Below are 12913 nucleotides of genomic sequence, written 5' to 3'. Positions count from 1 at the left end.
GAAAAAATATATTTTATGCAACAGTAATTTTATAAAACGAAATTAATTATTATTTTTAGGTTTAATTGTAAAATCTGTCATCTTATTTTATTAATTACACTAAATTAGTTTTTCTATTTGTCTTAATCCTAGAGCTGACTCTAAGACTAAAGATTAGACTATAAAGTTTATTAATATTTTTCTAAAAACTAAAAACTTAAAAAAATGTTTATGGAAGGATTAAAATTATGATCTTTGAAGTAAGAAACACATTAATCTTATATGTTATATTTTAAAAGATAATATATAAGATTATGAAAATATAATAAATTAAAAAAGAATAAAATTTTAATTTTAATTATTTTCGCATAAAACTTATATTAATATTATATTTTGCATCAAATATTTAAATTAACACTTGGATGTAGTAGTAGAAGAATATCATTCTCATAGTTGGCACTTGGTTGATTTTTGGACAAAAAAGTCATCCAAACCAAATATAAAATTTTGTTTAATTTAAATATAACATCAAATTTAAACTAAACCAAACCAATCTTTTATAATTTGATTTAGTTTGGTTTGATGGCTTTTTATTTTTTTAATTTAATATCATAATTCAAAATTTAGCAATTAAACTTAAATAATTATTATGTTGTATTACTTTTTAAAAAATTATTTATTTTATTATATTTCATTTAACATATTTTTTAGTATTTTTTTTACTTCTATTTAACATTATTTACCAAATTTTTTTGTAACATAATAATAACTTATGCATCACTTGATATTTAATACTATTTAACATAATAACTTATACGCCCTTTATATATATATATAAAAGTAAAATTCAGTTGAACCTTTGAAAATTATGAGATCAAAATTTTACCTTCAAAATAACCGTTAATCTAATTCAATTATATAACCTTCATTTTAATATTTTTGAGTTATCCTATCAAAATTTTAACTTCACATTAATTATTGATATAATTTAATGTGATCTAATATTAATGAATCATTATTTGTTTTTAAAACTTAAACTTATATATATTTATAAAAGACAATTATGATTGAAAGTGTTTTTATTTACTATTTTTATTCAATAGAAATAGAAATAGAGAAAACTAATAAAATAATAAATAATATACCTATTCCAAAATAATATTGTTGTCACTTTTTCATTGGTATTGCTCTTAGTTCTTTGAACGAAAACGAGGACAACATCAATAATAATATATAATTATAACAACAAATGAGAGTGTTAAATTTATGATGTGAAGAGAATGAAACACAAATTCTTTCTTACTTTCACATAAATAGTTGATATTTTTACTCATTTGAATGCAGTGAGATTTAACATTATTGGGTCAACTCTTTGAACTGTAATTATATATATTAATATGATACTAAATACTTAAAAAATGATAAACTTATATATTTTCATGTTTTTTTAATTAATATCAAATACAAATAATAACATTAAAAATTTTATAATTTAATCAAATTTGTGGATCACATGGATGTAAAATCTAGTTTAAAAATAAAATATGAATATTGATTACAAAACAAATGAAATGTCATAAAATCTACTTATTATTAATTACCATAGCAAAAATCACACATTACAACAACGTGTGAATTTTTTTATACTATTGCATGAGGTATTTATAGGCTTTGTGTGATGATTAATCTCCGTCATAGAATTTGCTTGTTTGATATGCTTTTCAAATCATTTTTTTTTTGTATTTTCAATAGTAAAATCTGAATCCTTATTTTGCACTCCAATCCACTTGTTAATTAATAATTACACATTCTCACAAAATCTGTACAGTATCCAAGATTTATAATGATTTTGTGTTAGTATTATCAATTATTTTGAATGTTCCAATCTTTAATACTTTTTTTTTTTTTGTCTAAACTTCAAATCTTTAATACTAATCACCAACATTTCGCTGAAACTGAACAAACAGAACTGCTATCACTCTCGCCATAAAAGTTGAATGTTTCGCTGAAAGTGAACAAACAGAACTGCTACCACTCTCGCTGTAAAAGTTGAATGTGATTTTTCCCTCGTAATATCTCGTTTCCTCCAAAACCCTAGAATCCATGGATATTAGATTACCTTTCTCCCCTGCGGAGGTTTCCAAAGTCTGCATGATTCAGTTTGGAAAACCCAGTCCTGACGAGATTGTAATTCTCCCTACACTATGAAGCGTGGATGCAATTCATATTCGATACATTATTTTTTTAAAAAAATTATAAAATATATAGGATATGATGTGATGATACATATCCAAACATTGTATAAAAAATTCCTAAAGGGCTATCAGGCACTATACTTCAAATGTTTCACGTATGTATATTAGATATGTGTCCAAATGTTCGTGGATACTTCTCTGGTTACTGGTGAAGTATTTGATATTTTTGAATACTTCTTTGATACTTATTGGTGAATATTCAAGCTTATAACTTCTTTTTTTATGAAAATTCATATAATCACGTATAATAAAGAAACATGGAAGCATTATGGAAGCATTGTGTATTGATGAACCAAAAATAGAAACTGTAAAGATTTTCAGAAAGGGAATAAGATTGATAGTACTATTTTATATTTATAAATAATAGGAAGTAATTTATGATGTCCATGTTTTATATATTTTTTTGTTTACACTATCCTATATAAATGTTCACTTTGTATTCGAAAGTTCTCAAGTAGAATTGGAATTGAGTCTTTCTTTCGAGTTTAATGGTTTGTCGTTCGTTAAGCGATTTCTGGTTGTTGATTGGTTAGTTTGTTTGCGTGTGTTTGTGTTTTTGAGAGGCAAATGTCTGTGGTGCAAATCGAGCATGGCTAGACAACGGAGAGAGGGAAGATGAAGGTTGTAGGATTGAGTGATCATTGGCTTGGAACTATATATTGACAGAAAGCTCAAGTGATCATTGACTTGATTTTGGCATGACTCCTGCTTCTGGAACAACTCCATATCATGAAGGCTTGATGTCTCCCAGTTATTTATTGAGCCTAAATTTACGGCTGTCTCCTTCAACGAATGCAAAGTTTTCACCTTATGTTGGTTGTAGTCCATCAATACCCGGGTACAATCCCACTTCACCTGGCTAGAACCCTACCTCTCCAACTTATAATCTTGGTTCTACAGGATATAGTCCTACAAGTCCAGTTTATTTGCCTACCAGTTCATCCTACTCTCCTGCATTGTTGGGTTACAAGTGAGGTGAAATCTCACATCGGACAAAAATGAAATGTTGAGCATCATATAAGTGAGAAGACGACCATAAACCTGAATCTTAAGGTGTTAGGTTAAAGTGTGGTGTCAAATTCCCTTATGTGGTGGTTCATGGTCCATTGGTGTAAATCTCCCCAGCGTTTACCTCCTTGAATTTCTCCAACATCACCCAGCTATAGCCCCACCTCACCTGCATATAGTTCAACTTCGTCTTCCTACAGCCCTACATCCCCCTCTTACAGCCCAACGTCTCCATCATATAGTCCTACCTCACTTGGATATAGCCAACATCACACCATCATATTGCCCAAAATCGCCATCGTATAGTCCTACTTCGCCTAGTTACAATCAACATTAAGCAAAATATAGTCCTTCATTAGCATATTCTCCAACCAGTCTGAGATTGTCTCCAAACTATAGGCGAGTAATTCCCTGGATTTCTTTAATATTTATTTTTGGTGCTGAATGTGATATACAGAACCTTCAAACACTAATGTGCCAAAAATTTGAATCTCATCAATTGCATATTTATTGAGTTAATTCTTTACTCCAAGCATATGTCTAATTTATTATTTTCCAGCCCAACATCTCCATCATATTCACCATCTTCTCCATCTTATTCTCCATCAAGCCCAACATACAGTCCCAGCAGGTAAGTAATCTTCATTGGTGGTCCTGCCAAGCCTTTAAACAGTTGCAGAATTGGAGATTTCTTTTGTGTTGTTATTTGTTAAACTGAGCTTATTTATATATGACTTGTTCAATTTTTTCCTTCTAGCCCATATAATTCAGGTGTCAGCCCAGACTATAGCATAAGTTCCCCTCAATTTAGGTATGCATATGTACAAATCGTTCTTTAACTACTAAAATTGTATGTAAGGCATATTGCTGAGCATGGTCTGCTTTTGTTATTTTTCTGTTTGATCATTTGCAGTCCCAGTGAGGGTAACTCACCATCGTCAACCAGCCATTACACTCCAAAAATTAGTGGCAATTAAGGTTGAATGATAGAGGCAGTCGATGAGGTAAACTAACAGCTTTGCTGAAGCACAAATATATAGCTTAATTTTTTTTATCTTATTGGATGGAGCATTTACAATATAAATAGGATGAAATTGCACTCACCTCACTTGAGGTCTCTTTAAATAACACAAATACCCCTCTTGTTTTAAAAATTGGACAGAGGACTTGAGTTCTGCTGGGATCAGACATTGAGCTGTTGGTGGTCTATTAGTTTGCACTGCATTAATCATCTAGATCATTTGAGTCCTGTTGACAATAACTTCGGATATGTCAAACTATGAGATCAAATTCTGTTTAGTAGTTGAACATTTTTGAAGGCATGGATTGTGATTGTTCATTCTCTTAAATAAATTTATTGAAAACTTACATGTAAAGTTTTGAGGATTATATTGATCACTGTAAAATACTAATTATCTGTAACAAGTATGGTATATCCGAAACATGTAAAGCTGAAGCCATTTGTTTTCGTTGGGGTGGGGAAGGATCTCTGTATGCAGCAGGTGATATGTGAAACTGAATGTTAGCAACTTTTTTTTTTCATTGGAAATATAACAGGAAGCAAGACCGAAACTATGTTTAGGGGATAATTGATGATTGTTATGTTTTGTGTGATGAGTTTCATTCTATCTCACTCACTTTCACTACAAGCAGGATGGGTAATAGAGTTGCCCATGAATTAGCTGGATTAGCTTTTCTTTTTCATGGAAGTTATTGGATTGAAGAAGTTCCTCAGTTTGTTGTATAGAATACATGAATTGTTGTAAATCATGTGATCTTAAAAAAAATGAAATTGGAACATCTCTTAGAAAGAAAGAGAAAAAGAAGGTGGAATATCTCCTATCTGCTTATGTATCGTATTCTGATTCTATCTTGGAATAAAATCCAGCTTTTCAGGTTAAAAAAAGAAAACTTTTAAGTCCTCACTATCCAAGTATTAAGATATTTTCAACTTTCTTTATTTTGTAAAGACATTAAAAAGGTTATTAAATTTTAAGGATATGTTTTATTGATAGCAAAAGTATGTATCAAATGCTAATTTGTCACTCTTTTCCTGTAAATATTTGTTAGAACAGAAAATTATGGTTATTTCATACACAACTGAAGGAAAAAAAAAAACTACAACACAATTGTCTCTCTGTGCTATAGAAAATGAGTATCTGTTGAAACAATAGAAATACAGATGTTAGATGGTCAATTGGTTGTTCCATATTGCAAGAGAGGGATAAAGAGGAATGGATTTATTAATCTTTTACTTTTCTCCTGGCATGTTTAATATTTTTGAGAAATCATAAAATATGAAAGGGCCAGGCTTGCACAATTATTAAAATTTGGCCAACTAAATGGCTACTTTGGTGGGTAGAAGGGATCAGTCCTGGTCCTGGGCAGAGAGGGTGGGGGGGCTGTAAGAATGGGAAATATTTGGTGATCCAAAAATCTTAATTAAGGCTTAGAAAGGTAAGTTTCAGCCAAAAATTTAATGAAAGGGATTGTTCTGAGATAATCTTCTATTAGGTTACATTGATTTTTAAAAGCTTTAGGATAAATTGTAATTCCGTATCCTATAATTCCTAATCTGAGTTATATTCTCTCTTGATTTTAGTTCTTTTACTTTAAAAAATCCTCAATTATATATATATATATATATATATTATTTTAGTTTAATTGAACTTTACACATGACATATTCACTTAAAATATCATAAAAAATAATTTAATTAATTAAAAATATAAAAATAAAAGGTTCCTTAATACGTATTTTGGTGTTAACTTTTCCTTAATAAGCCCATATAGTTATATGTTGTTTGGTTAGTTGTATCTCAAGAGCTATTCTATTATATAATCTATATTATATTTAATTTCTTACTTCAATTTTTTTATTTTGCTTTCTTAGCCACATTTTATTAGGCGAGGTTGCTATTCAAAATGTTCCTAGATTAAGCAAAGTTATATTCAATCCAAATATGAGTAAATTAATTTCATCACAAACTAGGATGCTTTAATTTAATTTTCATTAATTTCATCAATTATATGTCATACTCATATTATATTATATTATATAAAAATTGTATAATTTTTTTATTAACGCACATTTAAATTGAATTATTAGGAAACTGCATATTCATTTGCAACAACATCAAAGAATTCAGAGAATTTAGTTTGTAGATATTTGAAAGAAGAATTCAAGTCTGTTGATGATCATAAGTAAATTAAATTATGTACTCTAAATTTTATCCTCTATCTTTTTATTGTTGCTTGTAATACACTAAACATAAAATTTATTTTTGGCTACCCTATTTTGTATGGTATCATGTTAATTTATAATATACAAATTCACATTGTATTTGCTCCTTCTTAAAGGTTTTTATTTTACTGTTTTATTTTCATTAAACATAGATGTGTCTAAACAATGTTTATTTCATAAGTTGGTGGGAAAAAAAAAAAACGTACAAACCATAAGTTGGTGGGAAAAAAAAAAAGCGTAGAAACCAAATCCGTGGGTACACACGGATAACTTACTGGTAAAACAATAAACACTATAGTGCGAACATGGTATTCATTTAGAACCGAATTGATTCTCATGGCCTAACAACAATTACACTATAGAGAGAATATATTTATTTTTGTAATTCAGAAATATTTATGGTAAAATAACTAAGAATACTTTGAAAACAAAGTAATTTGGAAAATACAATCTGAAGAGACTTATACAAATAATCTTATATTTGGAAACAAAGTAATGTTTTATAAGAATTAAACTTAGTTCCTCTCATTCTTGTTTTATGATAAATTTATGAATTTTTATGAGATTTATATATATTTTTTAAAAAAATTAGAATTCTAAAAACATATCTTTTTTCAGATTGACGAATCAAATTCAACTAACTTGGTTTTCATCAAATTAATTTAATTATATTTTTTAAAATATTCAAATCAATCTAAATTAATTATTTTTAAAATATTTTTCTAAAAAAATTGAATCAACTCAATCAAGTCAGCACACCCGTGAATGCTAGAACCAACGAATTATAATCGTCCAGCGTTGTTTTGGCCTTTTGGGTGAGTACGGTATCTCTATGAAATTTATTGAAAAGATTAATTTTGAGGCGGTTGGAAGAGAAGAATTCCATAAATATTTTGTATTAATAATATGCTAAAAACATTAATTTTTTTAATGAATATATTTTTATACATACCAACTTGAATATATTTGATCCGGATTTAAATATAAGCAGCGAAAAGAAAACTCATAAAACTGTCTTTTTTTTAAAAAGAAACTCATAAAACCATAAAATATAAATCAATCTTAAATAATTTTAATATATTTTAAGATATTACCTCTAAAATATTTTCCATATAATGAAAATTCTATTTTTAATAAGTTTTTATTTTCAATATCAAATTTCAATGAAAATAGTTTAGAGAAATATATTTTTAAGTGATATTAATAAAGTTAAATGATATTGGGTTCTCTTATTAACTAACACATAAATGCGTTATTTTTATATTTAAATATGAAAAGAGTAATTAGTAGGACAAAACTTAAATTAAATTCTCTCTCTGTATTGATTGCGCTCAACCAGAATTAAAGTTATTTTCTCACTAGTAAAAAAATCAGAATTAAAGTTTCATTTTCATAATATACGTAGTAATAAAGGTTTATATTAAAAATTTACACACATTGCTAATGTAAAATAAATAACGCTTAGTTTAATTGACTATACATATTGAATTTGTAAAAAAAATATGAATTCAATTTTTGAATAATATATTTTTAAGAAGAAATGATGAGTCTAATGTGACTAAATCCTAAATTTAGTGATTAGTTTGAATTTTTTTATATTAGATAGACAAATACGGATTTTTGATTTTGTTCCGTCCTTTTTGTATAACACCGTGTTGGTGGATAGTTGCCACACTGTGTTTCCGCACGATTTTTAGTGTTCTTGGGGTTTCTCCCGTTTATTCACTAAAAAGAAAAGGTTGAATTTTTTTGCTTCAAAAAGTTTAACTTCAAATAAATAATAGTTTTTAAAAAGTATTTATTATTTTTATACATTGAATTGAAACTAATTTTTATTTTAAATCATTGTCTGTAAACAACTAATGTTATATAATTTTAAAAAGTATTTAACTTAAAAACACCAAATAAATAATTAGTTTTATATAATTTTATACTAATTATAACCTTAATCATTGTATTGTCTGTAAACAAGTAATGTTATATAATTTTACACTAACTAATTAATCTTAACTATTATTGTAATTATATCGTACACAATTAACTTCATACAATTTTATACTAATCAACATAAAAATATACACGAGAAGTTCCAAGGGTGGAGGAATAGTTCCCCTACCGCCGCCTCTAGGTTCATCCTTGTGCTAATCTTAGTTAAAAGAAATATTAATAATATACTCTTTTGAACAAATTCTTTTTTGATTGCTAAAATTTATTAAAAATTTGACGAGTCTGATATTTTATTTAATGATTTTTTAATCTTATATTTAATAAATAAAAAATATATATTAAAATATTATTAGTATTTTTATATTATTATCTAAATAAGATATTAGATTTCAGTCTCCCTAATAAAACAATAAAATTAGGAATAAAAACTCTATCATAGATGAATTGATCAAATTTTTCAATAAAAATTAATTATTAATAAAATGATAAATATTTCACACAAATATTATAAAAATAAATACAACTTCATTAAATATATTTAAGAAAATTTTGTGATCTATAATAATTCAAACAAGATCATCTCTAATAAAATATAGATATTTTCAAGTAAAAAAAAAAGAAGATAAATATGTATATAGGTTAAAAATTATGTTATAACTAAATTATGTTATAAACTTTAAAGTGGTAGACACTTGTCCCTACCTTTCCGAATGATGCCATGATTCTTACGTGGAAAGAATATTTCCTTTATCTCTTCGTTCACACCCTCACACTGGACACAGCACGAGGTCGCCACACGCCTCTTTCGTCCCCCAATCCTAACCGTCCACCTGCTCTCAATCCAACGGTTCGAAATCCCAGATCTCAAACTCAAAATTCCCAAAACGCCCCTCTCCCCTCCTACATATACCCTCTTTGTCCCACGCAAGCTTCATCCAAATCCACCCCAACACAAATCTTAGCCGCCATTGATTTTTCCTCTTCCATTTCTCTTACTTTCTCAGCCTTTTTCGATTACCCATTTGGTTATTTCGCCCTAATGGCTCTTGCTCCATCCAAAGTTTCCACCTTTTCTGGTTTTTCTCCCAAACCCAGTGTTGGGGGTGCTCAGAAAAACCCAACTTGCTCTGTTTCTCTGAGCTTTTTGAATGAGAAACTTGGAAGCAGAAACCTTAGGGTTTGTGCTTCAACGGTGCCTCTCACTGGGGTGATTTTTGAACCGTTTGAGGAGGTTAAGAAGAGCGAGCTTGCTGTTCCAACTGCTCCCCAAGTCTCGTTGGCTCGTCAGAACTACGCTGATGAGTGTGAATCTGCGATTAACGAGCAGATAAAGTGAGCACTTCTATATGTCTCATCTTTCTTTTTTTTTTGTTAAATTAGTATATTTTCTTCTTGTTTTTATTTTTATTTTTATTATATTAGTATCTTTTGTTGTTTATATAAACAGATCAAGCATTTTTTTCCACTTTTCCAAAGTATGGATTTTAATTTGTTGAGTGAAAAAGTACTTTTAGTTTTACTTTTTAAAAAAATGTTATTTTTTTTGGTATATAAAAAAATCATGTTATGAGTACATATATGATAGTCATTAATTTTATGTCTTAAAAATATCAACCATTTAACAACTACTTGGATTTTGTTCTCTTATTGTGAGTATATGGATAGAGTAAGTAATCTCCTTTCTTATTTTTTTTCCATTTGTTCCTTTATTGTGAGTACAGATAAAGTAAGTAGCTTTATGAACAGGGGGTGGGGGTAAAATATGCTTTAAATAGATCTAAAAATGGTTTTAATTTTAAAAACGGTGTTATGATCCTTGTATTTCTTGAAAATGTGGTGGATTTTATCCCTGTTAAGTTAAAAATGGAGTAGTCTGGACGAAATTCAGCACATTCAGAACCAAATTTGATTAAATTTTCAGGGACTTAAAATATATTTTACTCTTGAAAAAACAAATTACTATTGATATTTGTGGACATTCATAATTTGTTGTGTGTGACAATTGATTTTCTCATTAATAATCAATAACTAGAACTAGTTAGTCTCAGCGAGTTGTAATAGAGGAGAGCTAGATCCTCCCCCCTCCCCACCCCACCCAAATTAATATTAATATAGCACTACGAGATCTTACTGTACAAGGAAAATGAAAATTTATACTTTCTTTTTGCATGCATGGTTGGCCCTCTGCTTAGACCTTTTCCTCTTCAATTATATTTTACAGTGTGGAATACAATGCTTCCTACGTGTACCACTCCTTGTTTGCATACTTTGACAGGGACAACGTGGCTCTCAAGGGATTTGCCAAGTAACTAACTCAAAACCCCTTATGCCTCTTTCCTCTTAATATTTCTTCTATTTCTCAAACGGGTTTTCAATTTCATGTGCTGTTATTGTTGAAAACAGGTTCTTCAAGGAATCTAGTGAGGAAGAAAGAGAGCACGCTGAAAAGCTCATGAAATATCAGGTAAAATTAACTCTGCAGTTAACTGTTTAATTTCTAATCTAATCAAGCAGCTAAAAGTAACTTCTCTAAAGTTCTAAAAGTAATTCCTGAAGTTACAATAACAGTATATTGATGTATATGGTTCTTGTTAAATTGTTTAGAACACTCGCGGTGGAAGAGTTGTACTTCACCCCATCAAGAATGCCCCCTCAGAATTTGAGCATGTGGAAAAGGGGGATGCATTGTATGGTGAGTTTGCTGAATTCATTACTGTCTCAGACTTATCTGTTTCTCAATGCTTTCATCTTTTGCTGTTGTAGAATGACTCTGAATAGTTCTGAAGCTGTGGATTGTGGTTTCTCATATTTGTTCAAATCAATATATATGCTGACCTTCCTCTATTGCTTTGTTCAGCAATGGAATTAGCTTTGTCTTTGGAGAAGTTAGTGAATGAGAAACTTCTGAATGTGCACAGTGTAATGCCTCTTTACTTTTCTGCTTTTGGTTACTATTATTTTTGTTTACCTCTTATTTTTTATTTCCTGAGGAGCTCACAATGTTTATTTTAGTCTTTAGTAGTTAAGGCTAATCAGTTGATGATTTGTGGCTGATAGGTGGCAGATCGCAACAATGACCCTCAAATGGCCGACTTCATTGAAAGCGAGTTTTTGTCTGAACAGGTGAAACTCATCTAAACCGTAGAATGGTTGTGGATGCATAGAACTTCTGTAATTTATAAAATTTTAACTAAGAGAAGGAAAGAAATTGACAAAGTATGAAAAAAATAAGAGGAAATGTATGTGGCTTTTGTTAAGAACTAACTTTGAATTTGGCCATGCTATTGTATGTGTTGAATGCTATCCTGGAAGAAAAGAGGAAGACACAAACTAAAAAAAAATTGAAAAGCATTAAATGTGCATCTATGCTGTGAACATTGAACTTAAATTTGCAAATTGACTCTGTATCTTTGCTGATATTACCAATGTTTGTTGAAACATCACTTTCTTTTGTACAGGTTGAATCAATTAAGAAAATTTCAGAGTATGTGGCTCAGTTGAGAAGGGTTGGAAAGGGCCACGGTATGTATATAGCTACCATCACTGCCTTAGACGTATCTTTCCATTAGTAGTACTTTCCTCCTAATACCTTTGGCTTCTAATGAAATTTGATGTTTTATTGCTTGCAGGTGTTTGGCACTTTGATCAAAGACTTCTTGATTAGGAAGATGCTGCTTAATCTTGAATAGCCTTATTATTAGTCTTCATTTACATTTGGTCTTTTCTGAAATTCTGGGTTGTTTTCTAATTTAGTAGTATTTAAATGTTTTTCCTATGTACTGAGATTTAGGAACTCGGGGTAATGTAATTGCTAGTAGCACATGTAAAAGGCTGCAAGCCTATTATGCAATAACATTTGATATCTGCATTTCAATTATCTCCAGTAAAATGTCATTGGTTAAAGCTTAAATTGGTGGAATTCTGATGGTTTGAACATTTCCACGTAGTGCAGTATCTTGATACTGCATAACACCCGAGAAAGAAAAATGTCCCCAAAAGTTAAATTGAAAACTACCTCGCCCCAAAAGTTAAATTGAAAGCTACCTGCGAACTAAACCTACCTATCATACTGAATTACTTAAGGTTCTTATGGTTTAAAATGAACATATTTGTATCAGCTTACTATAAAGAAATGACACAAAAATGTCAATTGCCAATTTGGATATTGGTAATGGTAAGAGCTGCATCCACTACAACTATTATTAGCTTGGTAAATGTCGCTTGCATTCCCGATATTTCTGGATTATGCATCTTTTTTATGTAGGAAATTTACTCTTTTGAAGGAAATGGATGGTAATGCTTTCGGCTATGTTTGGTTTCTGTTCAGCTATATTGAACGTATACAGTCTTATTAAACTTAATTAGGTGATTGATTTTGTGATGTTTGGTTTCCTGTTCTGTAAATTTCACACACTTGAGCTACGCTTCAAACCATGTTTCCAATGAAAATAACATTAGGGTTGTTTTTAAAACTTAAGTTT

At 29.4% G+C, this 12913-nt stretch overlaps 1 protein-coding gene across 1 annotated transcript; it reads left to right on the top strand.

Moving 5' to 3' along the window:
* Positions 1 to 9354: 9354 nt before the first annotated feature.
* Positions 9355 to 12342, top strand: LOC114397461 (ferritin-1, chloroplastic). Its single transcript, XM_028359494.1, has 8 exons — positions 9355 to 9764; positions 10654 to 10737; positions 10836 to 10896; positions 11037 to 11124; positions 11290 to 11351; positions 11490 to 11555; positions 11891 to 11954; positions 12062 to 12342. The coding sequence occupies exons 1-8, from the start codon at positions 9472 to 9474 to the stop codon at positions 12094 to 12096; spliced, it is 753 nt and encodes a 250-aa protein (XP_028215295.1). The 5' UTR covers positions 9355 to 9471; the 3' UTR covers positions 12097 to 12342.
* Positions 12343 to 12913: the final 571 nt, after the last annotated feature.

The sequence above is a fragment of the Glycine soja genome, chromosome 18, assembly GCF_004193775.1.
Source record: "Glycine soja cultivar W05 chromosome 18, ASM419377v2, whole genome shotgun sequence".
In the NCBI taxonomy this organism is placed as follows: domain Eukaryota; kingdom Viridiplantae; phylum Streptophyta; class Magnoliopsida; order Fabales; family Fabaceae; genus Glycine; species Glycine soja.
This window is presented reverse-complemented; position numbering and strand designations above follow the sequence as displayed.

What these genes read in the sequence shown, in the direction of transcription:
- LOC114397461 (XM_028359494.1), top strand. Translation starts at nt 9,472, where the DNA reads ATGGCTCTTGCTCCATCCAAAGTTTCCACCTTTTCTGGTTTTTCTCCC. An exon ending in GCTCTCAAGGGATTTGCCAA is followed by an intron (nt 10,738 to 10,835) that starts GTAACTAACTCA and finishes TGTTGAAAACAG; the next exon opens with GTTCTTCAAGGAATCTAGTG. An exon ending in GCGAGTTTTTGTCTGAACAG is followed by an intron (nt 11,556 to 11,890) that starts GTGAAACTCATC and finishes TCTTTTGTACAG; the next exon opens with GTTGAATCAATTAAGAAAAT.